The sequence below is a fragment of the Pristis pectinata genome, chromosome 19 (assembly GCF_009764475.1).
Source record: "Pristis pectinata isolate sPriPec2 chromosome 19, sPriPec2.1.pri, whole genome shotgun sequence".
Taxonomy (NCBI): domain Eukaryota; kingdom Metazoa; phylum Chordata; class Chondrichthyes; order Rhinopristiformes; family Pristidae; genus Pristis; species Pristis pectinata.
In genome coordinates, this window is record NC_067423.1 from 23,460,808 (window position 1) to 23,488,370 (window position 27,563).

At 37.6% G+C, this 27,563-nt stretch overlaps 1 protein-coding gene across 4 annotated transcripts; it reads right to left on the minus strand.

The window, feature by feature from the left end:
• trabd (TraB domain containing) lies at nt 1-26,185 on the minus strand. 4 transcript variants are annotated; one of them, XM_052034158.1, is made up of 11 exons: nt 25,519-25,654; nt 22,018-22,124; nt 19,833-19,886; nt 18,639-18,714; nt 15,716-15,882; nt 13,348-13,488; nt 11,773-11,883; nt 9,931-10,070; nt 8,509-8,681; nt 6,201-6,312; nt 1-3,618 (listed from the first exon to the last, which is right to left on the minus strand). In XM_052034158.1, exons 3-11 carry the CDS (start codon nt 19,851-19,853, stop codon nt 3,447-3,449), a joined length of 1,113 nt encoding a protein of 370 aa, XP_051890118.1. In that variant the 5' UTR covers nt 19,854-19,886; nt 22,018-22,124; nt 25,519-25,654; the 3' UTR covers nt 1-3,446. The 4 variants fall into 4 exon arrangements, with proteins under 4 accessions (XP_051890118.1, XP_051890121.1, XP_051890117.1 ...); XM_052034161.1 differs by lacking the exon at nt 25,519-25,654 and adding an exon at nt 25,852-26,185 and having other exon boundaries at nt 2-3,618; nt 15,716-15,879; XM_052034157.1 differs by lacking the exon at nt 25,519-25,654 and adding an exon at nt 25,852-26,185 and having other exon boundaries at nt 16-3,618.
• Between the last annotated feature and the right edge of the window lie 1,378 nt (nt 26,186-27,563).

Below are 27,563 nucleotides of genomic sequence, written 5' to 3' on the forward strand. Positions count from 1 at the left end.
AAAATGTCTGCAAAACTTTATTTTTATAATAACGTTACCATTATGATCTGCAATACCTCAGAATGCTCAGCAGTTAAAAGGCACAATCCTACAGAAATTGAATATAGATCTTTTAAATTTATATTACAATGGAAAGACATGATACAAAAACCACATAACCCATAGCATGATGCCCAGAAACCCTGACTTCGTACAACTCAAAAGTTCAACCAAGTGAAAGTTTAAGATTCCACTTAAAACAGAAGTACAGTACCTGAGAAGCAGAAATGAAAGCCTGGCAAGGCAGCATCACACAATAGGTAACTAAATAAAAATCAAGTTTTTTTTGGTACATTAAAAATAACACTTTCCAGGGAATGTCATGTCAAAATTAAGTATTTTAGCAAACAATCTCAGGAACAGAAATAATGATGCTGGAATTTAAATTTAGTTGTACTTCACATTTTCAGTGATTTATAGGTAGTGTTAAGTATTTATGATTTGGAAAAGTGCAGACTTAAATATTGTTAAGACTGCTAAATCCAGTGACCAGATCAACTTTTATCGCCCATTATCTTTATTTCTCATCTTCTCCAAATACATTTTGAATTAGTTCAAATACATAATACAAACTTGACTACATTGATTTTTGTCACAGTCAAGACTAATAGGCCCACTTTGTTCTTGTAAATCATATTATAATAAATGCACATTGACTTCTATTGGAAAAGTATTTTAACAATTAACACCTTCCTGAACTTTTACATTTTGCATTAATTCAGGCTGTGCGCATAGAAAAAGAATGTTCAGTATCAGTTTTACTTAAGGAGAGGTTTGCATATAAGGCAGAGTTGTTAAGTTTTCAGAATGAATCTAAATTGCTGTACACCACAATATCCAGCAGGGGTAAATTTTGCACAGAAAGCTTCAAAATAACAGAAATAACCATATTAGAGAAAAAAAATCTTTGCAGTTACATGTAAAGCAGAAGGACTTGATTATTTATGTATAGGCACTACTGAAAACTTAATTTCAGTTTAAATGAATTCAGTGATGAAACTATTTAATGCATCACAAGAGACACAGCTCATCTCAGTGTTGGAAAAAATACTGACTGAAAAGTCACAACACTGTGAGCATCTATTTTAAGTGTTTAGTCTGAAAATCTAGAATTCAAACAAGGCCTTTTCTGTGAGAGTGAATGGGTGTGTTAAATTACGTTTTTCCACATTTAATTCTATTTTCCTCATCAAAATTAAATAGTACCATATAACAAGCAGATATGAAGGTAGCATTTTGCTTGCTGAATTTTTTTTAAACTAAAGCCTTAGGAGGAAGTATCTTCATTCCATCAGGATGAAACGTTTCTTAAAAGATATTCAAACACAAGGACCTTTGAATAACACAAATGCTTTTATGATCCATATGATTTTATAACTTAGACCTGCTGATGCAATCTGCTTCAAATCAGATTAACAGAACTGTATACTAATATGGTTAAAGTCACAGCTTATTCAAATCAAGATATATGTGGCACACAATTATTTTAACATAAGAGACAACACTTGTAATGCATTCAGATTCCTGATGCAAGCATGCACTTCCACTACGTTAATTTCACTCTCCCATTTTCTTGACAATTTTATTCAAAACAAAATTGTTAAATTAGTTGTACCAGTTATAAACCAGGTACATTGGTTTGTCATACAAATCACACCCATCTCCCCAAAGGCATCAAGGTGCACTTTATATTTCCTCAAGCATTCAAAAGCTAAATAAAAACTAATCGAGCCCTTTACTTGTTAAGAAAACTGCATGGTTATACCCACGTATTAACCCACACACAATTCCATTGTTCAGATGAAAAAGTTGCAATCCTGATAAAGTTATAAATTATTACTTTTTATTCATATTTTCCTGCACAATTTGCATTGGATGGAATAGAGAATTTCAGAGGGCAATGCTTTCTTGTTGAAGGTGATACTAGACCTACAAATATGAAGCAGAAACAGCCTACCAAGTGCCATTAATATATTGCAGATTCACAAAAAGTGGACATAATCTACATCATTTAGGTAAATCTTACTACATTCCTTGAATGATCTGAAAAAAAAAATGGCATTTAACAGAGATACAAATTCAGAATAAGGTAATCTACAAGATTCAGCAAACCTTGCAAACTAAAACACTGGCAAATTGTGTTTTTATTATCAACCATCTATAAATAATGAATGTAGCACAATGTAATTCATAAAACACTTCAGAATTTATTATGCTCCCCAGTCCGATGGAGGAAGTAGTTTTCAATCAGATTATTGCCTGGTCAGAATTGGCATTTAATTGGCTGTAAGGAATCCTATAAACATTACATGACAATGGCAAGAAGGGTAGACCATCAAAAGCAGATTATGCCATTTTACTTGCTTACATGTTCTTAATAAATTTTGAATGATGCAGAAAGTTGCTGGATAGAAACAGGTACTGAATCTACCATGCAACTGGAAACCTATGTATTTAACAAGGCCATGATTAAGCCTGACAGTGACACTCCCTCACTGGAAAATAGCCGACCAATACTCAAACTAATATGAATCATGGAAAAAAAATCTGACCAAAATAAAAGGGAAGGTGCCTCAGCAATTATAGGGCACCCTTCTGCAAAGAGTCACTATCTTCAGAAACAGAGATTAAATCTGAGAGTGAGGGGTAGGAGGGGAGGGAAGGAAAATGGGGAAGAAGTCTATCCCTTTCTTTGCAATACATTGTAAAATGGCAAACTTCAGATTGGGAAGCAAAAAAATGATTGCATGTAACTTTTGAAAGAGCGAATCATAAATAATTTTAAATACTTATTTTATTAGAATTCCATAACCTTTCAAAATAAGAGTTAATAAATGTTTCTAAAAGCTACTGGTTGCATCTTAAATTGCAACTTAGCTGCTACCTTATGGATACTGCTTCGAAATCTAGTAAGACAGTTTTGTGCAGTTTCAGTTGTAACGAACATCTGAGATAATCACAAGATTGCCTCAGTGGCATCTGAACATGATTCTAAAGTATCCATTGGTCTCTTGATGTTGCATTAAATGAAAATAGTAATATTGCAACATTTCAAAATATGAATTTGTAAATTTTCCATGTTCTTCCACACCTAATCCCAAATTGACAGGCTTAAAATATAGTAACTTGTGAATTAAGTTCAAGCCATTCACAGATCAGATTTCCTGCGAGTTAAAATTCAAGCGTTTTTACATAACATGGAATCAGTATAATTTCTGATGATTATTTCTCGTCACTCCCAGTTGGTGTAGCCTTTCAGTAATGAGACCTCATCCATGTTACGAATCACGTCTGTTACTGAATTCAAAGTGTAAATCAAACATTGGAAAATGCAAAGCTTCCTGCATATTTTCCATCAGCACTTCTCAATCAACAAGTAAAAGGTCTTCAAAACGTTTTCCTTTCAGTTAGAATATTTGATTTGTATATTTATGGAGGTAACTCTGTACTAATGGTCTTGACAGCATCAGCTGAATGGTCCCTTTTCCCAAACGGTAGCAGCCATAACCCACGAGTCCAATAACAGTTGTTTTAAGAGAAAACTTCAATACTTTAGTAGCTAACGAAGGTGGAGGAACACTGCAAAAAAAAAAAATTTATTGGTTATTCAGAGAAGATGCAAAGAATATTTCATAATATTAAGTAGTAAAATACATCAATATGAATGTGTTGGAAAAACTTAGCAAGTTAGGCAGCAGCTATAGAAAGAGCCAACTTTTCAGACCAAAGTTTGTCAGGAAGTGGTGGGGGAGAGACAAAGCAAGTGGCAGGGAGGGTTGGATAGAACAAATGAAATCTCTCTGATCGGGTGGGACCAGGGTTGACTGAATACACTTGTTTGCAGGGGTGACTCAGAACTCCGTTACCTGCTATTTTAATTCTCAATCATACTCCTACAACCTTTGACCTGTGTCTGCAGTCTCCTGCACTGGTATAATGATGCCAAATGTAATTACACCTCCTCTTCCATCAGGGCATGCTACAGGCTTCTGAACTCAGTACGATTTCTACAAAATCAGGTAGCTTATATTCTTTATCTGCATCAGAACTCACAATTTCTGCTGCAAATCATCCATTTGTGATGTTGGTTCAGTTTTTCTCTCTTCATTAGCACAGCCTGACCTGTTGTGCGTGTTCCACAAGCTTTGCACTTCCCAACTTTTGTGCTCCTTTGTGTTGTCTACAACTGCCCCCATTCACCCATCAACCAGCCTCACCCTCAGATGTTCCGTTTGTCTATCTGTCCCTCCCCTACCTCTCCCTGCAACTTAAAACTAACTCGTTTTCTCTTCCCCAGTTCTGACCGAGTTGTGATGTTTCAGGCAAACACTCTTTCCAAAGATTATGCCCAATCTTCCAAATGTTTCCAGCTTTTCATCAAGAATTCAACTGCATTAAGATGTTCATTAAGCTGCTCTTATGTAATCCTTGGCAAATACCACAAGCAAGCCATAAAGTTGGCTATTTATTATCCCCATACTGTTCCCAGATTATGCCAACATTGGCATACCTCAAAGCAGCTCTTGAGCCACAGTGCAGCACAGAGACCTGTGGTCAAATTCTATCATGACTTGCAGAAGTTAAAATTCAGTTAACAAACTAGAAATAAAAATAAAACTAGTCATTAATAATGACCAGAAAACTAGTGGGAGATCATAAGCACCAAATCAGATTTGCTAATCTCCTTCAGGCAAGGAATCCTTTCTTTACCCAGTATGGCCTGCATATGACTCCAGACCCACCACTGTGGTTGACTCTTAAATGCCCTAGCAATCCACTCAGTTCAACAGCAATAAGGGGTGAACAACAAACACTGGCCTTTCCAGTGATGGTCAGATCCTGTAAAATGAATAAATTTTAAAAATATCCAAATTTTGTCTCACAGAACATTAATGGAATTTCTAAACTTTATTTTTTTTTGAATCTTAGGTGTAAAACCAAATTCTGAATTTCTTAACTTTTTGCCCAAGTAAAGGATGTATATAATCACTGAAATGAAAGTACTTCCTGTCCACCGAGATACAGAACACAGACATGCCACACCAATTTATTTGCATAATTTCAAATGATTTTCAAATTTTGACTTCTTAGATCAAATACATATTTTAGTAAGTCACAGAACTTTTAAATCAAGACACAGTTGCAATTAAAAAAAACTTAAGAACCTGTTTTGAATACTAGGACAGGGGTATCCTCAATACCAGCAATGATAAAACCACATTCTAGTATTGACAAAGTCCAGGACATTATTGTAATTCTATCATGTAGAATATACTTCAGTTAGTGATTAAAACAGTCTCCCAACATGCAGTTATGGTTATCTGGTTTCTGTTGACATGCACTGCTCTGAACTTCCACTTTTTTATCGTTTGTTCCCCTGAAGAAAACCAATAATTTCAATCATTCCTCACTGCTGCTTCTGTTGCGTCTCCTGATGGTGGTGCCTCAAACAAAACACTTAAAAGGTGGGCATCATCCCTCCTCCCATTGGATATCCCAGTATCACCTTTAACTCCTCTTAAGTGCTCAGTCTGACTCCCACCCATGATAGAAATGTTGGGTGCCTGGCTGCTAATGCTTCTTGGAACCACCTGGTCACTTCTCCCTACTGAGTGATATGGCATGTCTGTGTTCAACTCCACATGGCAGCTCAATTTTGGCAACTACCAGGTAACATTTCAAGACCCAAACTGTTTTCCAGATGGCACACTCCTCTTTTGGTCTCACTCAATTTCAGGTTGTCCCTGAATTTTATGGAGACAACTCCAAGGCAACTTAATGAGAAGATAATTAAGCAAATCAAGCATTTTTAAAACATATGGCAATTATCCCAAGTTTTCTTGTGGCCACTTCCCACCCTAGAGTTAGCAAGTCTTTATAAATAGGATGAAAATGATAACTGCCCAGGTAACTCCTGAATGCTAACTTTATGTTCTTGACATGAATAGTCAACCTAAATTAAGGTTTATATTGTGGGAATAGACTCTCTCCAATTGATTAGACTTTGAATTAGCACGGAAATCTGTTCACAAATAACAGTATTTAATTGGTTCAAAATCTGATCAAATATCTTAAAAAAAACACAGTAATTCCACTCCCTTTTATTAGGGAGGTAACGTTAACCCAGATCTGTTCCTACTGGAAGGATTAGCAAGTTTTACCTTATTATTTCTTGAATATTTAATAGATTTTTCCAGTTCTTCTCAATTCCTGGCACATGACCCATTCCAACTACTCCTACCACAACGGATGGTATTCGTTGGCTGGGCTCAGCTATGGAACAAACAGAAAAACAACTTACCAAATCTAAAAATGGTAATTGTGGTGTACTTCAGTCATTAGTCTTTTAAATATCCTGGAAGATGGGAAGCTTTCAATTAACTTGGTATATTTTATGATGACATTGATTCTATGGGCTGAATGGCCTCCCATGTTGGCTCACAGAGCAACCCCTATGACTCTCATTCCCCATTACCTCTTCTCAACCACGTCATCAACACCACCCTTATGCTCCTTCCACCCACCTGTGCTTTGGGTAATTTACAGTAACCAATTAACCAGCATACCTTTGGGATGTGGAAGAAAACTTAAGCACTGGGAAAACCTATGCAATCACAGGGAGAATGTATAAACTCCAACAGACAGCATCAGAGATCAGGACCAAATCCAGGTCAGTGGAGATGAGGCACCTTCCTACCTGCTGCCCAGTTATCATAGAGCAGGACAATCAAAAAGCAAAAAAAAGCTGCTGGAGGAACTCAGTGGGTCAAGCAGCATTTATGGAAGAAAAGGGATGGTTGACATTTCAGATCAAGACCCTGTATCAGGACTGGGCATGTAGAAGAGAGCCAGTATAAAGAGCTGAGGGGGAGGGGTGAGATAGGGGCTCACAGGTGATAAGTAATATTGATAATATGCAGAATATAAAAGATACCTCTTAAATATTCCAGATATCCAAACAAAAGTAATACATTCACCCATAGTTCCAGTTGTATTAGATGTATGCAGTCACAATATTCAAGGTTGGCATCCTTGGCAAAATAATATTTAAACAAAAACAAGTTCTTCACTTCATCACCCACCAACCCAGAATGACTTAACGCATCCTACTTTCTGGGACTGTCATGTTCTCAGTCACTGTTGACATGTATGCTGGTGAAGTTTGTAAGGACACAGGAAGATGGAGTCTATGCCATTCAGCCCCTCAAAACTGATCATTAAACTTTAAGTACTTCTTTAAAAAGGGTACTGTAATTGCTTGCGGAGAGTTTTGCCGTAACTTGCGACTCATGGGCAATGCTGCAACATTACTCACTACTTCCACCATCTTTTCATCTATTTTTTTTTAGATCAGTCTTCCCCAGCTCAAAAACATTATTTCAAGAGTATTACCATGGGGAGGATCTCCAAAGCCAAATAGCTGGTTTTCTTTTGGCAAACTCAATTAATGTGTTTATATACACACAGATTGAAAACTAGTAATGGTATGCACTAAAAAAAAAGCCAGATTAATGGAAGAGCAGTAGGGGAAAGAATCAAACTTTCTATCCTGCAGGGTCCATGGATCGTCTTGCAATTTCTAACTTTTCCTCATGGTTCAGGAAACTGCATATTTGAATGTTGCCTTTCATCCATTTCCCCGAAGGCAGAGGCTTCTAGATTATGATTTCTAGAATAATAATATAGCATCTCAAAGTGACCCTTCTTCTTATACAAACTTTAATTCTTAGTACACTGAGTAATGTGCAGAAATCCCTGTCCTTCTCCTAGAAGTCAGTGAAGAGAGCTGACAATGCAAAATATAGCTTCCTCAACATTGTCTTGGCTAAAATTACCTAATTGGAATTGGTTTATTATTGTCACATGTACTGAGGTACAGTGAAAAACTTGATTTGCATACAGTTCATACAGATCATTACAACAGTGCATTGAGGTAGTACAAGGTAAAACAATAACAAAATGCAGAATAAAGAGTAACAGCTACAGAGAAAGTGCAGTGCAGGTAGACAATAAAGGTGCAAGGCCATAATAAGGTAGATTGTGAGGTCAAGAGTCCATCTTATTGTACTAGGGAACCATTCAATAGTCTTATAACAGCGGGATAGAAGCTGTACTTGCGCCTGGTGGTATGTGCTTTCAGTCTTTTGTATCTTCTGCCCGATAGGAGAGGGGAGAAGAGAGAATGTCCGTGGTGGGTGGGGTCTTTAATTATGCTGGCTGCTTTACCGAGGCAGCAAGTATATAGACAGAGTCCATGGAGGGGAGGCTGGTTTCCGTGATGTGCTGAGCTGTGTCCACAACCCAGCATGGGTGAGAGATCAAGCCAAGCAGTTTGGTACATACAGACTAGCAGCACAAATTATAATGCAGAGTTGGCTTGCAGAAGGGGCACATTCCTGACTACCAAACAAAATCCAATCTCTAGATTAGAGGTAATAAAACCTTATCCACGCTAGTTCGTGTGCTTACATCCCAAAGCCAGAGGTAGTTCTAACGGCTTTGCGGCTTGTTTTAGCATATAGGCTAGGTAAACATCTCGTTCAGCAACAATGGTGCGGTGAAGATCAGGAAACTCTCCAATCATTTCAGACATCATCTGCTCCAGAAGATCTTTTTGTTTGCACTTTTCTACGTCATCTTTACTGAAACAGATAAATCAATTAAAAATTTATGGAAAAACATTTTATGACTAATTTTACTAGCCTTGCTTCTTTGAGCAAATTAATAGGCCGAGAAAAATTGTATCATTTCAGTACAAAATATGTAATGCAGAATACACATTATAACCTGTCATACTTATAGTTGTAAAAGGTGTTAAACAGTAGTAAATCTCTAGTGTTGCAATGGACCCAGGAGATTGAACAGGGAGTGCATGATGAGATGTGACAGGTGATATTAACTAGGTAGTGGTACTGGCTCCTCAAGTTTCCATCGAGTATGTGCAGATTGGGAGAATAATGTTTCAACAGGACAATTAGACTCACAAGTAGGAACAACAGAGGGAGATGAAGTGTACAGCAGAGAATTTTGGACCAAATAGAGAAAAAATTGAATACTTTTTAAAATGATGAACAACTAGGAGCTGCAAAGGAGTAAAGATATTTCGTTGTCCATGTACACAAAGCCAGTCCAAGAAAGGTTTCTTTTAAAATAAAGGTTCAATATTAAACTGCAAAGTGAAGGAAGTTATCTTCCAGTTATGCTTAACACCAAATTCTATTTTGGGAAGTCATTTTCAGGAGGATTTGAAATATATTTGGGGTGTATTGGTGATTCACCAGAATTATATCAGAACTTAAATTATGAGGAAAGGCTGCATAAATTTGGCTTCTATACATTGCTTCTTTATCTTGGAATACTGGAGAGTGATTAAGTTTTTAAAATAATTTGATCCAAAAGACAAAGCAGTCATGTCCCCCAATGGAGGATTTCAGAACTTGTGGCACAAGTTATAAAGTGAGATCTAGTTACACTGGAATAATATCAGGAAAGTATTAATGGAAATGTTGGACTGTAAATGTTGGATCAATCAAGATTTTCTAACCCCCAAAAAATTTTGTCAGGAGTATTAAGGGCATGGATAATGGTAGGTAAATGGAGGCAAGGAATAAAATCAGCCAGCATCTAGGTGCACAAAGGTTTGAGGGACTATTTTAATGCATTCCTAAATAATGTCATAAATACAGGATGATAATGCAAGTGTTTTATGCTGATGATGTTCTCAATCCTTAAACACTGCCTAAGGATACATATTCAACATTATTTCTGTACAAAGTCAGTCTGACTTGAAACATTTTCAGATAAATCGATTTGGAAATTTAAGTTGTTCAGTTATAAATAGCATAATTGAAGCCTGCAATTCTCTCAAGATTATCACATACTTCTTCATACCTGATAGGATCAGACAGGAAACAGAGGCCCCAGGCTAACTTGACCTTTTGCCAGAGGGAAAGTGCAGCAATGGCCCTTTTAAAGGTGATGGGGATGGGCCTATCCCCAAGGTGAAACTTACAGAAAGGCACTTTTCCAGCCTGAAACACACAAGTTTTTAAAATGTACATTTCATAAAAAGTTCATTGCACAATGAAAACCTTTATCCAAGCAACATTTCTAATTATGGAGCCAACAGAATTCAAATAAATAAATATGATCCTCCGAGGAGGGCGATCAATATAGACTCATCTGTTCAGGAGAAAAACTATTCTATTCTTGGAAGGCCTCACTCAAAGTAAATGTTTCTAACCTCAAATGTTAAAAACTCACGCCAGGACTAAACCACACTATCTGGATGGGTACTGCAGCACTTGAAGGGATTATCTTTAACAGTTCTGTAACTGGACGAATTCAGAAAATTGGACTTATTCTCCAGAGAATGCAAATTTAAAAACCATGCCTATAACTTTTGAATCCAAATTCAGTTTAAAAAGTGGAAATAAAAAGCTGGTATCAGTAGAAAGAGAGCTGAAAGAGTTGTAAAGACCCCAATGGTTCATTTGGGGAGAGAACCCTGCCTGTTATTCTTGCCCAACATGTTCTTTGTGAACCTCCAGTATGATCGTTCCTAGTCTGTGAAACAGCAAGCACTGTTGTATTTAACCACATTAGAGTAGCTTAAAGGCAATACAACAGCACCTTTATACACAAGTTAGTGAGAGGCACTGTACCAAGTCCACTGTTGACAACATATTCAGAAGAAATTAAAAGCTCCAACAATGTTATGCAAAAAGTAATAGAATTTCCCCAACAGTTTGGTCAATTTGCAACTTCATAACATTAAAACACAAAATTAACATCTTGCTTATAGAATATATAATTATAATCACTAAATACTATTTTCCATATAAACTCATTTGCATGACAATGATGTTCATATTAAATACACATTCAGAACACTCAAACATTGATAAATATGTCAGTATACAAGAAAACTTGCTTTAATGGCCTGGCCATTGTGGTCAGTGGTGGAACAAATGAGCTTATCACTGATCTCGATGAAAACAGTCCACAAAAGACTTCTCTGGATTTCCTCTTTCCTGGCATCAGTGCTGTGAGGCATCAGCTACAAAGTACCTCTAGCACCCAGTAACAGTGATGCCACGATATAGGTTAACCAGCCAGTCACATGGAAGAACACTTAGACACCACAGAGGAAGCAAAAAGCACTCATTTTAACTAAACCTTCTAGACAAAGCATACACTGAAATAAATAATGGGACACACACACATGAAATTAACACAGAAGCTGAAATAATGAAACTTTAGTTATATAAAGACAATTTTAAAACAGCGGAGGAAATAACAATCCATACTTTAAAATTTAGGATTTTACACAGCATTAATAGCTGTTATTAAACAATAATTATGGCTTAATGCACCTTTAAAACTCCATCATACCTTATTCAACAAGCCAGAACACTCAGTATTTTCTCTTTCTGCCAGTAGCATAGATCACGAGGTCTTAAATCCTCATAATCCAGTTGATTAGCTGAAAAAAGGCTGTAACAATATCCTCTGTGAACAAGGAGGGGGATCACCGACAACAGTTCCCAGATTTCCCATTAAATAGTACAAATACTTACTCCAATGTTGCTATTAGATTCCCTTCCCTGAAGATGAGGTCAGATAACTTCAATGTTATTGCAAATTCAGGCCACTGTATTCAAGTGGCATGGCTGAACACAAGAGAAACTTAAGTCAATTTCAAGAGGGATTAAACTGAGAATGAATATCTACCTCCTTGAAGGCCTCCCTGAATTCCCCTCCTGGGGCCATGCCCAGCTGTTCTGTGATGTGAGCAGAGACCTTCAATAGTAGCATCTGCATCAATCCAGACATTACTCCATTCTGTCAAAACAAGAACAGTTAAAAGTTTTAATATATACAGAAGACTTTGCTGAGCAATCAAATGGAAATCTGCAGACTGTAATAAAAAACACAGCATTATTCAGCAGAAGATAAAGGCCACGTGGCCTGGTTTATTGATTCCTTTGGCAGAAGTTTAAAATCCCAGCTTTTACAGATATGCCCTTGCACCAACATTATGCAAATTTTAAACAATTTGCAATTAAGTCATTTTTTAAAAATTTTTTTTAAAATTTTATTTACAGGGTGGTAACAGGCCCTTCCGGCCCAACGAGGCCGTGCCGTCCATTTTAAACTCAAATTAACCTACCCGTACGTCTTTGCAATGTGGGAGGAAACCCGAGCACACGGAGGAAACCCACACAGACATGGGAGAATGTACAAACTCCTTACAGACAGCGACGGGAATCGAACCCCGATCGCTGGCGCTGTAATAGCGTCGCGCTAACCGCTACGCTACTGTGCCGCAACATTTTTTGAAAAGTTTACTGGAAGCTTCTGAGATGTTTGTCTGCAAGACATAGCTCAAGAATCAAAATCTGCTTACAGGAGTAGCAGAAGATAAATTAGATCAGGACTCTATATTTCATAAAATGGCATAATTCCATCCAGATCTGTGGTAATGTTACAGTTCACACATTTTAGTACTGATACAAGAGGCGTCTGGTATCAAACAACTGAACAAATGCACTAGAGAAGATTGGCCAAGATATTAAAAGACCCTTACTGACTGAGGTTTTGGTTTTAATAACCTAAATCTGAAAATAATGTGGTGGTGTTGTGGGGGGGGGCAGCATGGGATGAAGAGGAAAGGTGAAACAATCCGAGTGGCAAGAATGCCCAGAGAGATGAAATAAGCCTTCAGTAATTGCAAGAGAGATGGATGGTCAGACACCCAATAAGATTATGATTTGAGGGATACAGGGAGCAAATAGTTTATTCTAATTCAGGATCCATTCCATGTACCAAAATGATCTTTTCCAGTCATGTTGCTAAGGAGTTTTGCACAATCAATTTGGAAAAGAGGGAAAAAACTTCACAGAATAGTGGTAGAGCCTACAGTAAAGAATGCAGCATGGTTTACAGAAGGGCTATAGTTTTTAATGTCCAAGAGCTGAAGAGAAAGCTTTTTAGTCTATCACAACAATGCAGCTCTTGTAAAGACTAATCCAATTTGGTCTCATTACCCAAGGTTCTCCCCCTGCCCCCCCCAACATAACCATATAATGGTTTTCAAATACTTTCTTTTGAAAAAGTCCCATACTCAATTTTTCTGTACTTTTTTCTTAAATAGCTTCACAAGATTTCTCAGTTTACAAGATTTTGCTTCCATAAATCAGCACAGAATGCTGAAATTAATTTAAGTATGCAATAATCAAAATGACCACAAAATGCACTTTTTTTTTAAACTGGTGTTGAGCATAGACGTTAGACTGGACACAGTACCTGTTTTATAGCTTGCTGCAACTTGTCCAGATTGATTTCTCTGGCTTCCTTAAGTAATGTCTTTTCATCCATTTTGAGCATGGAGACTCTGTACTGACACAGTTCTACAACTACTACATCTGGCTGCACTTCTTGAATAGTCTGGAATAAAATAACAAGCACGTCATTCTTCAGGAAACACACTTGTAACAGAAATATTACAAGGAGAATTTTACTACATTGAGGATATACCAACTGGATTCTAGGAAATGGTCTACAGGAACAGAAATGCCAAACTTGTCTACATAAGCAGCAAAGTATCTTCAAAAAGAATATTCTGTAAAGGATTTTGATGCTTTGATTTAAAAGATACCATAAAATTTCCAATATAATTTTTCATTGATATGCAATTCCTGTCAATACTTTTGTGTTCAATTCAGATTGTTAGACCTGTAACTTTAATGCCAACTGGCTGTGTTTACTTGTGCAAAAATACACCTGTTAGTAGTGACACTTTATCAGTTTCGTATAGCCTTGTTCACCAATTCACATCACAGCCTACATTTGATTTTGACTCTGTGCAAAAGGTTTCTTTCATTATTTATCCAGCAAATTGCAGAACAACACTGTTGGAATACAAGTACTCAGAATGATTTGATTCACCCTATACTGGTATCGTACACAAATTAGGTTTCCAACTTTATGAAAACAAGTTGGAAATGCATACTGAATGAATGTTTGTAGCTGCCACTATGATTTTCATTTAACCCTCAATAAATTTGAATATGCAGCCCCATTTTTGTCCTGATTGAAATGTGACTACAATTCAAAATCAAAACTGCACATGTTGAAAAGCTGAGATAAAAACAAAATACTGGAAATACTCACCTGGTCAAACAGTAACAATGGAGAAAAAAAATGAATTAATGTTTCAGGGCAATGACCTTCACCAGAATTGAAAAAAAGAGAGCTAGCATGTTTTAAGTTGCAGAGAGGGGAAGAGAAGGAGAGATCAAAGAAAATGTGTTTGGGTAGAGACCAAGGTGCCCAGATAAGGTGAAGCTTACAGTTCCCCTTTTGCTGCCAATTTCCATCCTGCTCTCATTTTCAAATGTCCATATCCAATTCTTCCCTTCCTCCATCACAGAGATAGGCTAACAATGATCATTTGTACAAGCCCCTGACTTCCACAGTTATGTCAAGTACACTTCCTCCCACCTTGCTTCCTGGAAGGACTCCATTTTCATTCTTCCAGTTTCTCATCTCTATTGTATTTTCTCTAATAGAGCTCATCACCCCCAGTGCCTTCGAGGTATCTTCCTTTCTCATTAACCATGGCTTCACCTCTACTATAGCTGAAAGGGTTCCAAGGTGTCTCCTTTGTTTCCTGCACTTCTGCTACCTTTCCCCACCCCCTCAGCCAGAACAATGATGAGTTCCCCTCACTCTCACTTTCCACCACCTTCACATTCAATGGATCATCCCCTGTAATTTCAACACAATTCTACCAACAGATATATCTTCTCCTCCCCTTCCAGCATCCTGAAGGGACCTTTCCGTTTGAGGCTCCCCAATTTGATCATCCATTACTACCAACCACATCCTTTCTCACTGCACTTCCCTATGCAACAGCAGGAGATGCATTGCATATGCATCCCTTCCTACCCTCCATGGTCCCAAATACTCTTTCCAGGTGAAGCAATTCACTTGTCCTTCTCCCAAATTAGTGTATTGTATTCAGTGCTCACGATGTAGTTTCCTCCACACTGGAGAAGCCAAATACAGATTGCATGACTATTTCGTAAGACACCTCTGTACAGTTAATGAGGGCGAACCGGAGCTTCAATTCTCTGTTCCAACCCAACTCTCACCTTTTCCTTAAGCCTCTTATCCTGCTCCAGCAAATACCACCACAAGCTCTGAAAACAACAACTTATTTTCTGCCTAGGCACAATGCAGCCCTTGAGACTCAATGTCGAATTCAACACATTAGGTAACCAGCCTTTCCTGGCTAGTTCTATTGCAAGGTCATTCACCAGTAACATTAACCCAGCTTTCTCTTCACAAATGATGCTTGACCTGCTGAATATTTCCAGCACTGTTTTACTAACTGTGACTATGCTCATCAAATATTTTTATATTAATAGATCACTGACTGAAATCTGAGGAGACAAAGATCACATTGAAGGGTGACTGTATTCTACCCCAATCTCCCCACCCCTCAAAGCAAAATATTGTCCTTTGAAATTAGTTTTTGGTCTGAAGATAGTTTCGCATTGAATAATGCTTAAACAAACTTTGATCCTGCAAGATGTTAATGCTTAGTATTCTTGTGCGTAATGTAAACATGGACAAGTTTTTCTAAATTTATAACTCTTTCCATTTTTACCTTTACAACATCTTTTCTGCTACTCTCGCTAAAGTGGGCTGTGCCAACCAGGTACACCTTACAACCATCTTCTGTGCTAAGTTCAGTGACAGTGTCTGGTAGATTTGGTTTTCCTTGCCTTTTTCGCATCTTCATTTCCCACAAAAGTTTAAAAGCATCTTCATCTGCTGCAAATAAATAAATATGTTACAATAGTTCATCATGTTAGCAAATGGGAGCACAGTTGCATTGGAGCTCCATAAAACTGCACCATATTGCAGACTCAATAAAACTTAAAATATTTGAAGTTCAGAGAATTTAACCAGTTTAATTAACTAAAAGTTATTTTTATAATCCACCACTCTCCCATGAAGGCCACTAGACTTACAAAATGGAAGTTCAGTCCAAAAGGGAAAAAAAAAATCACAATTTAAGAAGTGATTTCATGGGCAATAAATAAAAGCAAACTTTTTTTGGATCAACATTATCAAGTTTAAAAATACAAACACTGGCAAAGTTTAATCATTTAAAAAAAGTGAAGCTAATTGAACAGTATTAACTTGTTATACAATTCCAATAGCTGTCTGTACTTGTCATTACACAAAAAAAATCTGATGTGCTTAAACCCAAAAGTCAAGCTTACAGGTATTTACAACATAGTCTACACCGTCCATACCTTCCTGTTGTTTTTACCTCATTTGGAGCAACAAAAATTTTTCCTAATTTGCCAAGATAAACCTAATAAAGAGGGGCAGTATTGGAAAGAGTTTTGTGATTAGATCCAAAAAGATTAATGTAAAGCTCATCCTTCCAAATTTCACTTTCCTGCAGCTATAAAATGCACAAGAACACGTGAATTAGGAGTGGTAGTAGGGTATGGCCCCTCACCACCATTCAGTAAGAACACGGCTGACCTCAACTCTGCACTCCTGCCGATCCCCAGAAACTTTCACCACTTTGCTTATCAAGTACCCGTCAACACTTAAACTAAAAATTTTCAAAGCCTCTGCCTCCACCACCCGAAGAAGTGCTCCGAAGTCTCATGGCCCTCAGAAAATAAAATACAACTTGTCTTAAATGGGCACCACCTGATTTTTAAACAATGGTTCCTAGTTCTAAATTTTCCCCAGAAGAGGAAACGTGCTCTCACATCCACCCTGTCAAGATCATTCATGATTTTATATGTTGCAACAAAGTGCTCTCTCTCTCTCCTACACTCCAGAAGATACAAGCCTAGCCTCTCCAACCTTTCTTCTTAAGACAATCTGCCCATTCCAGTATGTCTCGTAAACCTTCTCTGAACTGCTTCCAACAGATTTATATTCACCCTTAAATAAAGAGACCAATACTGTACACAGTACTCCAAATATGGACACAGTACTCCAAATGTAGTCGCACCAATGTCCTATGTAACTGAAGCATAACGTTCCTATCTTGGTATTCAATTCCACAACAATAATTAACAGAATTGTTAGCTTTCCTAAGTACTTACTGTACTTGCATACTAGTCTTTTGCAAATCATGCACTTGGACACCCAGATCCTAATGCAATCTCTCACTATTTAGATAATCTGCTTCTGTTATTTTTTCTTGCTTTCACATTTTCCCTAGAATAAATTGCTACTTGCATCCTTTTGTAGCCTCCTGTTTTCTTCAAACTTTCCTACCTATCTTTGTGGCATCAACAAATTTGTCAGCTATACTTCCAGTTCCTTTATCCAATGCATTTATATAAATTGTAAAAACTGAGGCTTCACTACTAATTCCTGCAGCACACCAATGTTGCCAACCAGAAACATCAGTTTATACTGCTTCCTGTTAGTAGCCCATCTTCTTTCTGTGCCAGTAAGTTACTTCTACACCATTAACTTCTTTTGTTCTGAATAACTTTGTGTGGCATCCTACCAAAAGCCTTTTGGAAATTTTAGTACATCTATCGCTTCTCCTTTATTCACACTACTTCTCCCAGAAAGCACCAATAAAATCAGTAAAACACAATTTTGCTTTCATGAAACCATGTTGACTTTGCTGAATAGATGAAATTTTTCCCCAAGTGCCCTGCTATAGTATCTTTAAAGGCTTCTAATGTTTTCCCTTTGACAGATGTTAAACTAACTAGCCTTAGTTTTGTGCAGGCTGTCTACCTCTTTTTTTTTAAAAAGTAGTGTGATAAGGCATTATATCTTCTCTGCCATTCCAATTATGATTGGATTTTTAAAAACCCTTTCTAATGAAGTCATTGAAAATAACCTGATGAAATTAGCAGTTTTATCAGTGAAAAAACAAATGACAAATAATGGGCAACTGTAATATCTGATGTGTATTACCAACTTCAAATACAGTAATGAGTATAGTTCAGGTACTTTTGATATCTCAATTACCCAAATACTTACTGCATTGCGGGCATAATACATTTCTTCTAAAAAAAAGAAAAAGGCTACCAATGCCAAAACTATCCAATTCATTTTACTCCCAATGAGGTTCTTGAACCAAACATTTGACCTAGATTTTCTGAATGTTGTATAGCTAAATTTGGGAGAGCCAAGCCCAGCAAAATGTTATAACCCCAACATGAAACGTCATTCTGATAAAGATGTTCAATTCAGTGAAAATGTATTTTTATTACAAATTGTGATTTTTAAATTTATTTCCCACTGGGGATTAAGGAAATGTGAGGAAGTTGGATTGTAGTTCTTTCACTTAAACTCATTACACCTTAAAATACTGTAGCCCAAAGAAAAAAAACAAGAGAAGAATGAAGGAATGAAATAAGTCAACAGGACAAAGTGACAGAAGTCATAATAAGGTAAAGTCATTTTAGGCTAATGGCTTCTCTTAAAGGAACAGTACTATTCACAAGAGGTGACCACAATAATACACGAAGTATTATGCAATCACATTCATTCTTAATTATTTTTCCGGGAAGTAAATACAAATGGCTTACACAGGTTTTGAGGAATATCTGACATATTGTGTGGATCGTCATCGAATACTGCTGATGGTGTTGGGCTTGCTTCTGCCTAAGGATGAAAAAACAGTGCTAAAAGTGATTTTTAAAATATATTAAGCTTATGAAAGCAGTTCTCAGCTTTCAGTTAGGTTAAAAGTAACATTCTGACAATGTAATAAGCAAATCAAACAATATACATCTTAATATTTACAATAAAATCTTCAGGGTTTTGGAGCCAGACTTCCTCAACTACACATTTACTTCCACCCTTTCCAGGTTACACTCACTTCATCAGGTACTTTCTACTAATAGTAATATTAATGAGCTTTATAGTGAAGGATAAAATTAGATTTTGTTTCTGTTAAAGGGACATTGAGAGAGAAATATGGATTGGAAAATCAAGCACTAAAGTTATCACATCTGATTTGCTAATTTTCCAGTGATTTTTTTTGTCTTGGGAAATCAATAATGCCTTGACTTGGGCACTATGATTGCCACACTATCTGATCCAAGTGTACTTTTCCAAAGAAATTCCACAAAAGGGTAGCATAATAAGGCACAATTCATGGTGGTGTTTTAAGCAGTGTTTTTATCCATTTACAGCACCTTTGCTCCAACTTGGGATACATTTAGTTAAAATGCTCCTTTTCATTATCTCATTTCTAATCCTTGGAAATCTTCTTTGCTCCACTTGGCTGCTCAGCACATTAAATACAGGTGCACATACAGGAGGGCATCAGCATTCTTTTCTGGATCCCAGACACAGTGCAAGAAATTAGCTGCAAAACAACTCATTACTGAGCTTGCTAAGTGATAAGTCCTCTCAACAATTATGCCTTATACTGCAATGTTTCACTGCATTTCTACTGTATGTTTTACATTCTTATCTGTACTTAAGTGTGCTAGCACACCTCTATTCTGATTCCTTGTATTTGATGATACTTTCAAAATTTCATGCATTTGAAAGGTGGCCTTAAGAGAAAGCACAATCAAAATCTACATAGTGGATATTAATCTTATTGGCAAAATAAAAAAATACAAGGTTAGCCAGAGTTTATCCTTTCACACGCAGTGATCTGGAATCAGGCAACGTCAGATTAAACTGAAAATCAACACTTCTCCCCCACTTAAAATGTATATAAATACTCCAAAAGAAAATGCAGCTCTTTTGAAACATAAATCAACTACCTCTTGCTGGTCTTCCTCCATCCCCGGATCACCCCTCAGTTAGTCAAAAGGAATCTGTGGGGTCAAGACAACAACAATTAATTCATAAGTCAGATGAACATGATATTAGTATGGAAGGAGAATTTCTCAATTTGGTAACTGTGAAATTGCAATATTTTAAATAAAGCGATAAGGGTTTTAAAATATTGAAAGTGTGTTGTCAACTAATTCAATGTACCCTGAAAACAAGCATTTCTTTTTTTCAAATTTATATTTGTGGATTAGATGCAGAAGAATGGAATTGGAAGGGAACTGATGCAATCATAAATAAACAATGAATTCATCCAACCCAACTATAGACATAGCATTGAATTGAGTTTAGAAATCACACACTACCTCTGACTTAAGTACACAAACCAGCATTCAGCGTGAATCTGGCTAACAATGTGTTGTAATCTTTTCAGTCCTTTACAAGGGCGTGAATCCATACCACACTAGTGGTTGAAAAGTTGGTAATGGATGCAAGTCTGGGCTAGTTTGTAAATGTGATCCAGAGTCTTGAACAGAATTCAAGAATAGGAGACTATTCCAAATAGTATGTAGGCTCTTATTTGGTTGGTTGGAGATATCAATGAATAAATACGAGAGGTTCAGGAATGGCAGAAATCACAGTTCCTATGGAAACCATGTAGTAGATTTGAAATTACTTTAGAGAACAAAGATTCGATACAGTTTAAATGAGAAGGACCAACAAAGTCATGATCTTCCGGAATATTCCTAACGGCATGTCCTAGGCAGAGGGGAGATGATTTGGACTGTTAATGAGTGGTTTAAAAGATCTTGCAGAGGGGAGAAGAGAGGGTCGAGATTCATGCATGACAATCCATGAATATAGACACTAGAGAAGCATGGAGCAAGAAGAATATGTCTTTCATGGATGAATTAATCTACCCCCCCCTCCCCCCCAAAATTTATTCACAAGAGCTTTAGAATAACAGGGAAACAAACCTTGTCAGAATAGTACTTTGAAAGAAAATTGCTGGAACCGACCAGGTCTGATACAAGCTCATCAACCTGTAGCAATGACTCAGCTTTTCCTTCTCTCTTTATTTATACTTCTTCCAGAGGAATCAATTGTGATTAGCAAAGTCACCATCCTCTCCCAAACAGCACCAGTATAATTTGTGCCATCAGGAGTCCTGGTCTTCACCCCATCCCAGCCATTCCTTTTAATCTCTCCATTTCTCCATCTGTGCTGCTACTTGGAACATACTGTTTTCACCCTCAATGAAGGGTCATCAACATGAAGTGATAACCATTTCTTTTTTTTGCAAATGGTGCACGACCAGCTGAGTATTTCCAATATGTTCTGCTTTTATTTCCAATTTCCGGCATCTACACAGTGTTGCTTCTTGAGGGGCTAATGCCTTACATTTCTGTGTTCATTGCCCATTTTATTGGTTGCATGATTGCTTGCAACTGCTTCTAGTTAGGTGACATTCCTTTGATAGAAGTGTTGTGTAAACCTCTCTTATACAAGTAAATGGAATTTCCACTGCACTTCTGTTGAAGGAATGCCAGTGAAGATGGAGCAGATCCAAGGAATTTCATTGCTGCTATGATGCTTGTAAGAAACTTTACTAAAAAGTAAACCACAGGCAAACTCCTTCTGGCTCAGAACGGTGTCCTGAGGGCAATTGAATAAGTATGTGGTTTGGTTGTTTTGAGTACATATCAAAGTAATGAATTACTGGGTGCTGTGGTGGACTTCAAATACAAGCTCAAGTTTTTGATGTTGAAAACCTAAAATTGCCAAATTCATTATTCATGATTTCTTAATAGTTAATTACATCACGGAGGAAGAAATCAACTTTCCAGAACAAAGCACAGTCAAGCGCTATTAGTTGAAACAAGTTCTTCTTATTAAATAAAAAGGCCTATTTATCTATTCACTGTAAACACTATGGGGATTGAAGGGCTCTGATGCAGAGATGGACACCCATTCATTCCCTGCAGGATTCACAGCACGGAGCTTTTAACAGATTTTGTCAAAGCTGAGGTGGTGAGTAATGAGGGTAAAACTGCTGTTATTTATTTCAGCAGTGGGGATTAGGCTCTTAAATACTTCTATGGATGAATTTATGCTGCATTGTTTGTGAACATTAATTTCACTCACAATGGTATTCCACAGAAGATGAATACTTACTACACTTATCACACACAGGATTCTCCACGTGCTGCGCAGATGCCACAGAAACAAACGAATACTGATATTGGCAGACGTGCTGAAGCCTCATCACCATCGGTGTTATTCTGCAAGAAAGAAAGTTTAATATAATTTATGGAGCGATCTCATCTGGGGTTTTATGATCGACCACACTTTTATAATGCAATTACACTCCTGAATTAACATGTGCTCACATACTAAACTATTCCTTCTGAAGGATAGCAATTGTGCGTTTTTCTTATTTCCTATCCAACAAAGTAAAAAGCAGGTAACAAATGCCTTCATGAAATAAAGGGAAGTTATTTTGGAACAGAAGAATAATGAACACTTGCATACCTTTAATAGCCTTAAAATACCAAATACTATGCTACAGAGCACATCTGGCTGGCCATATTCCATTAATGCAAGCGAGACATTTAGTCAGATTTGTTTTAATGGTGCTGGCTGAGGGATAGTGTGTCTAGAACAATGGAGGAACTCTATTGTTCTTTGAATAATGTCAGAGCAAGCCCAAAATGTAATGTTTTTGCAAGATGGCACATTCTTCCAGTACACCAGTGGTATCCACCTACAATATCAAAGGGATTCTTATTCACAAAGCAGTTACTTTTAGTTTGAACAGAAGTACTTCAAATAAATTGTAACTATCTGCTTTAGCTTACAATTTTGAAAGTCTATATTGGACAGAACTGGAAAAGAATAACTGGACTTGAAATATTAACTATTCATCACTAAGTTGGTGACCATTCACTGACCTCTCATTCAATTTGAATAAAATAAACACAGCACTTAAAAGTAGCAAAAAAAATTTACATAATTATTTCAAGCACTGAACGATCTAACCATGCACACAGGGAAAACCCCCAAAGACCCATAGGAAGTATATTATCAAATGCAAATTTAATGGATGGCTAGTCCAGGATTTTCATCACTGATTGAAAAATAGAGGTGCAGATCTATGTTCTGTGGGTGCTGCATCTAAAAAAAAAGTTTCCTTATTTGAACTCAGCAAGTTCAGGACCATCACAAAAGTACATTCAAGAAAAATTTTCTCAAATCATTTCTGCATGTTAGCGCCTTTCAAGTTCCATGTTCACACATTCCAGTCCAAACATTGAGAATGGAAAATTAAAGTGATTGGCAACTGAAAGCTCAGCATCATCCTTGTGGATTGAACGGTGTTCTACAAAACAAATACCCAATTGGAGTTTGGTTTCTCCACTGCGTGACTGCTTTGCAGAAAGCCTCTACTCAGTCTACAGTGGTGACTCGTGAATTTCCAGCCGCCTGTCATTTTAATTCTCCATCCTAATTCCACTCGGATCCTTCTGTCTTTGGCTCCTTTCACGGTTCCAATGAAACCCAGTGCAAGCCTGAGGGATAGTATCTCAACTTCCAATTACCACGATACAGCTCTCATGACTCAACACTAAATTGAACAATTTCAAATAACCAGCCTTGCTGGTGAAAGATCATCTATGTGTAACGCTGGTATTGGTTTATTATCGTCACATGTACTGAGATACAGTGAAAAGCTGTTTTGCATGCCATCGATACAGCTCATTCCATACATAAGTACATTGAGGTAGTACAAAGGAAAAGCAATAACAGAATGCTGAATGTAGTGTTACAGTTACAGAGAAAGTGCTGTGCCGGTAGACAAAAAGGTGCAAGGGCCATGACAAGGTCAAGTATTAACTGTAACAGTCTATTCTGCATTCTGTTATTGCTTTTCCCCTGCACCACCTCAAAGCACTTACATTTTGAAACGTCTGCACAGATGGTCCACAAAACCAAGCCCTTCACATGTGACAAGCCCCTCAGTACATGTGACAATCATAAATCAATACCAATCTTTAACGTACTAGAGGTCCATTCAAGAGCCTTGCAACAGTGGGATAAAAGCTGTCCTTGAGGCTGGTGGTGGTTGTCCGTGTCTTAGTTCCTATTTTGCGTCTGTTCATTACAGTATTGTCTCAATTTGCTCAGTTTCTCTCTCTCCACAGATGCTGCTTGACCTACTGGGTATTTCTACAGAGCAATCTACATTTCAACATGCACTTGTTTCAGATTTACAGCTTTATATATCTTACAGAATTGTTTTTCCCTCCCTCCTCACTCACATTCTATTTATATCTCCTGACAGATCAGCTGCTCTCTCAGCCAGCACCAACATCACATGCGTCATTCAGTCTCTGTTTCCATGCAAACACAGACATTCTTCAAATTTGCTCCATTCCTCCTCTTCTCTACAACTTAAAATACATCTGACTTAACTTTTCTAGTTCTGATGAAAGGTCACTGAAGTGAACAATTAACTGTCTCTTCACAGATGCTGCCTGGCCCACTGAGTATTTTCAGTATTGTTTTTATTAATTACACACTTTACTTAAAATAACAGAGGCACTCTCAGACTACTAGATTATTCTTTGGTTGACGTATAGCAGGAGGGATATTACGAAATAAAAAACTTTCAATTTACAATTATATGAGATTAAAGTATGGTCCCAAACTCTAATGAAAGATCTTTGACCAGAAACATTAACTGTATTTTTCTCTCCAAGGATACTGCCTGACCAAAGTTTTTCCAGTATTCTGTTTTTTATTTTATGTTACCACCATCTGCAATTTTTGTAATATGATTCTCCAGTTTCTGCCTATAAATACGTTTCACTGCTCTAAGTTCCTCAAATTCAAACTCACTGAGTGATTTATCTATCACCCAGGTACTTGCTGTGTATATTCTTTGATTAATTTAACTGTACCACTACACACACTGAAAGAGCACAATTCCAAATTAAATACTTATTGCACAATCCGACGAGTAGCTGTTCATAAAAGGTAGAACTTAACATTGTGCAAACTAATCATGGGGCAAGAGGAACATGATAAAAGAAACCAAAATATATGTAAGGAAGTTCTCTAAACCGATAATATACCAAAGTCAAAATTTATGTTCACAATAATAAAATTAAAGTATGACATACTCAAATATAAAAAAATACTATCTGAACTTCAACATTTTAAGCAGCTGTATGAAACTGCTGTACTCTGGTGTCTGGTGAGTTAGTGACTAAACGTAATCGATGTATTGTCACTTATCGATTCATTCAATTTTCTTCATATTGACAATGTCGGTGCCCCATCAAAAGTTTGCTAAACATTATTGTTACAATTTAAACAGTGCAAAATCTCAACACATTTGCACCATTTAAAATTTCTTACTGACGTTTTAAAACGTATAAAGTTGTACAAATATAATCACTGGACGATCAACGAACAATTACGTTTCACCGGAAATCAATGAAATAAACTCGTCAGGTTATACAAGAAATTCGTGGAAGTTCATACTAGAATCAAAACTGCTTCCCACCATATGGTTAAACTACAACGCTTTTCGCCGACTTCATAAACATTGATTACCTCCCATATTGATTCTACCACAAAACAATGCCTAGCGTTAGCTCAGAAACAGATCACCTGCGTCTCTGAACGTTTGCAGACGTCTGAAGACTTTCGAGAGACCGCGACTCACAAAGAAAGTACAACTGCAATACAGGCAGCACTCGGACATCATCCGCGGCTCCCGAACAAGGAGCACGCTGGGATATGGAGTTCCGCCCATGAAGATTTCACCCGTCACCACCAGCCAACGGCGTTAACCGAACTACAACGCCCAGAAGTCCCCGCGATACCTGGTCATGCGCAGACTCCCCACACTTCTTTCGGTAACGGTAGGCCGCAGGCCCCAGGCGGGGGTGCCATGCGTTTACACACCGCTGACGGCGGGGGTGGGGAGGGGGAAGAACCCACCTGTAAGTGATCGCCGCTGGAATCTCTGAGGGAAGGCGAGGCGCGGAAAGCGGCGGCGCGAAGGTGGGAGGACGGCGGAGGTTTGGATCGGCGAAGCCTGCGCATGCCGTCAGCGGCCCGGCTCCGCTCCCGGTCTCGGCAGCTCGTCTGTGACGTCACTCCAGGGCTGCCCCGGACCAGCGGGGCGAAAGTTGCTGCTGCAGCGTCCAGCCTTCTGCAGCAGAGCTCATGTCCATCTATCTTCACTCAATTACCCCGCTGCACTAATTACTTACCCCACCAGAGTGGCTCTCTGAGTACTCCCCCCCCCCATCAAAATGTTAACCCCCATCCATCACTAAAGATTATCAAACTTTATTAAAGATTATCAAAATTACCAGAACAGGGTTGGTGCGGTAGGTAACTCCGCAGATCTTCTTTGTAGTGGCGCAGTTGGATCTTCTACGCCCATTTGGGACAGGTGGTTGCCTTGGTTTAACATCCCGTTGTAGGACAACTGTTGCTGCCATACCTGCCAAGTATTTCCAGCATAATGCAAATAAAATCAATTTTTTGTTTTTTTTGGGCTTATGGAATAGACCATGAATGAAAAATAAGGTGCACGCATACATACCTACCAAACCAGCACAAGCCGACTAGACAGCGGTTGTGACTCCACCATGTTTATGAACTTATGACATGTAATGGAAAATGTGGTCAAAACTTGCTGGCAAACACATTTCTAAAGAGGAAAAACCAAAGGTTAAGGCTTCAAAATTTCTATTGGATTTTTGAATGAGTGTGAATGCTTGTAATTGTTTTAACAAAAAAAATATTTATTCCAGTTAATGTTTAACAAATTATACTTGACATCAACTCCCATGTTTGAATTTCACTCTTGGCTCACATGAAAGCATTGCATCCAACCCTGATTTCCCCATCTTCCTTTTGAATTCCTGTCTCATTCATTGCCATCTATTTCCCCCTTTACCTACCAATTTTGCTATGCATTTGTTTACTTTTCCCTTCAGCTCTCCAGCTAGATCACTGTGCTTCTGAAGATTCCAGTTAACGCAACACAAAAGGAGAGAATAATTCTTACAGTACAGATCTCATTGACAGGGAACCAAGGCACACAAACCTGGGACATAGTTAATCAGCATTCTTAAAAATAAGGGATTGTTTAATGAAAGTTAGCATGGATTTATTAAAAGCCAATCATGTTTGATTGACATGATTGAGATTGATACTGCGATTAAGGAGGCTGCTGCTTTGTGGACTTTCATAGGATGTTTGACAGAGAACCACAAAATAGACTTGTGATTTAAAACTAAAACCCACAAGATTAAACTACATTGACAGTCTGGATGCACAGTTACCTAAGAGATAGAAGTAAGCAGCAGTGAAAGGATTTTTTTCAGATTGAAGGTACAACAGTGTCCCCAGGGTAGATGTTGGGAACTGATTGGAAGGAAGTGTTCCATAGAGGTTGATATTAGGACCATTGTTTTTTCGATGAATAGTGATAACCTGAGCTGTAGTGTGCAGACCATCATTTCAAAATTTCAAGATAACAATGAACTTGGAAATGCAGTAAACCTTGAGGGAGATAATTTCAGACTTTAAGAGGACACAGACTGACTGGTATGATGGACAGGCATATGGTTGATAAAATTTACTGCTGAGAAATTTGTATTTTGGCAGGAAGGATTGGAGAGACAATATAATACAGT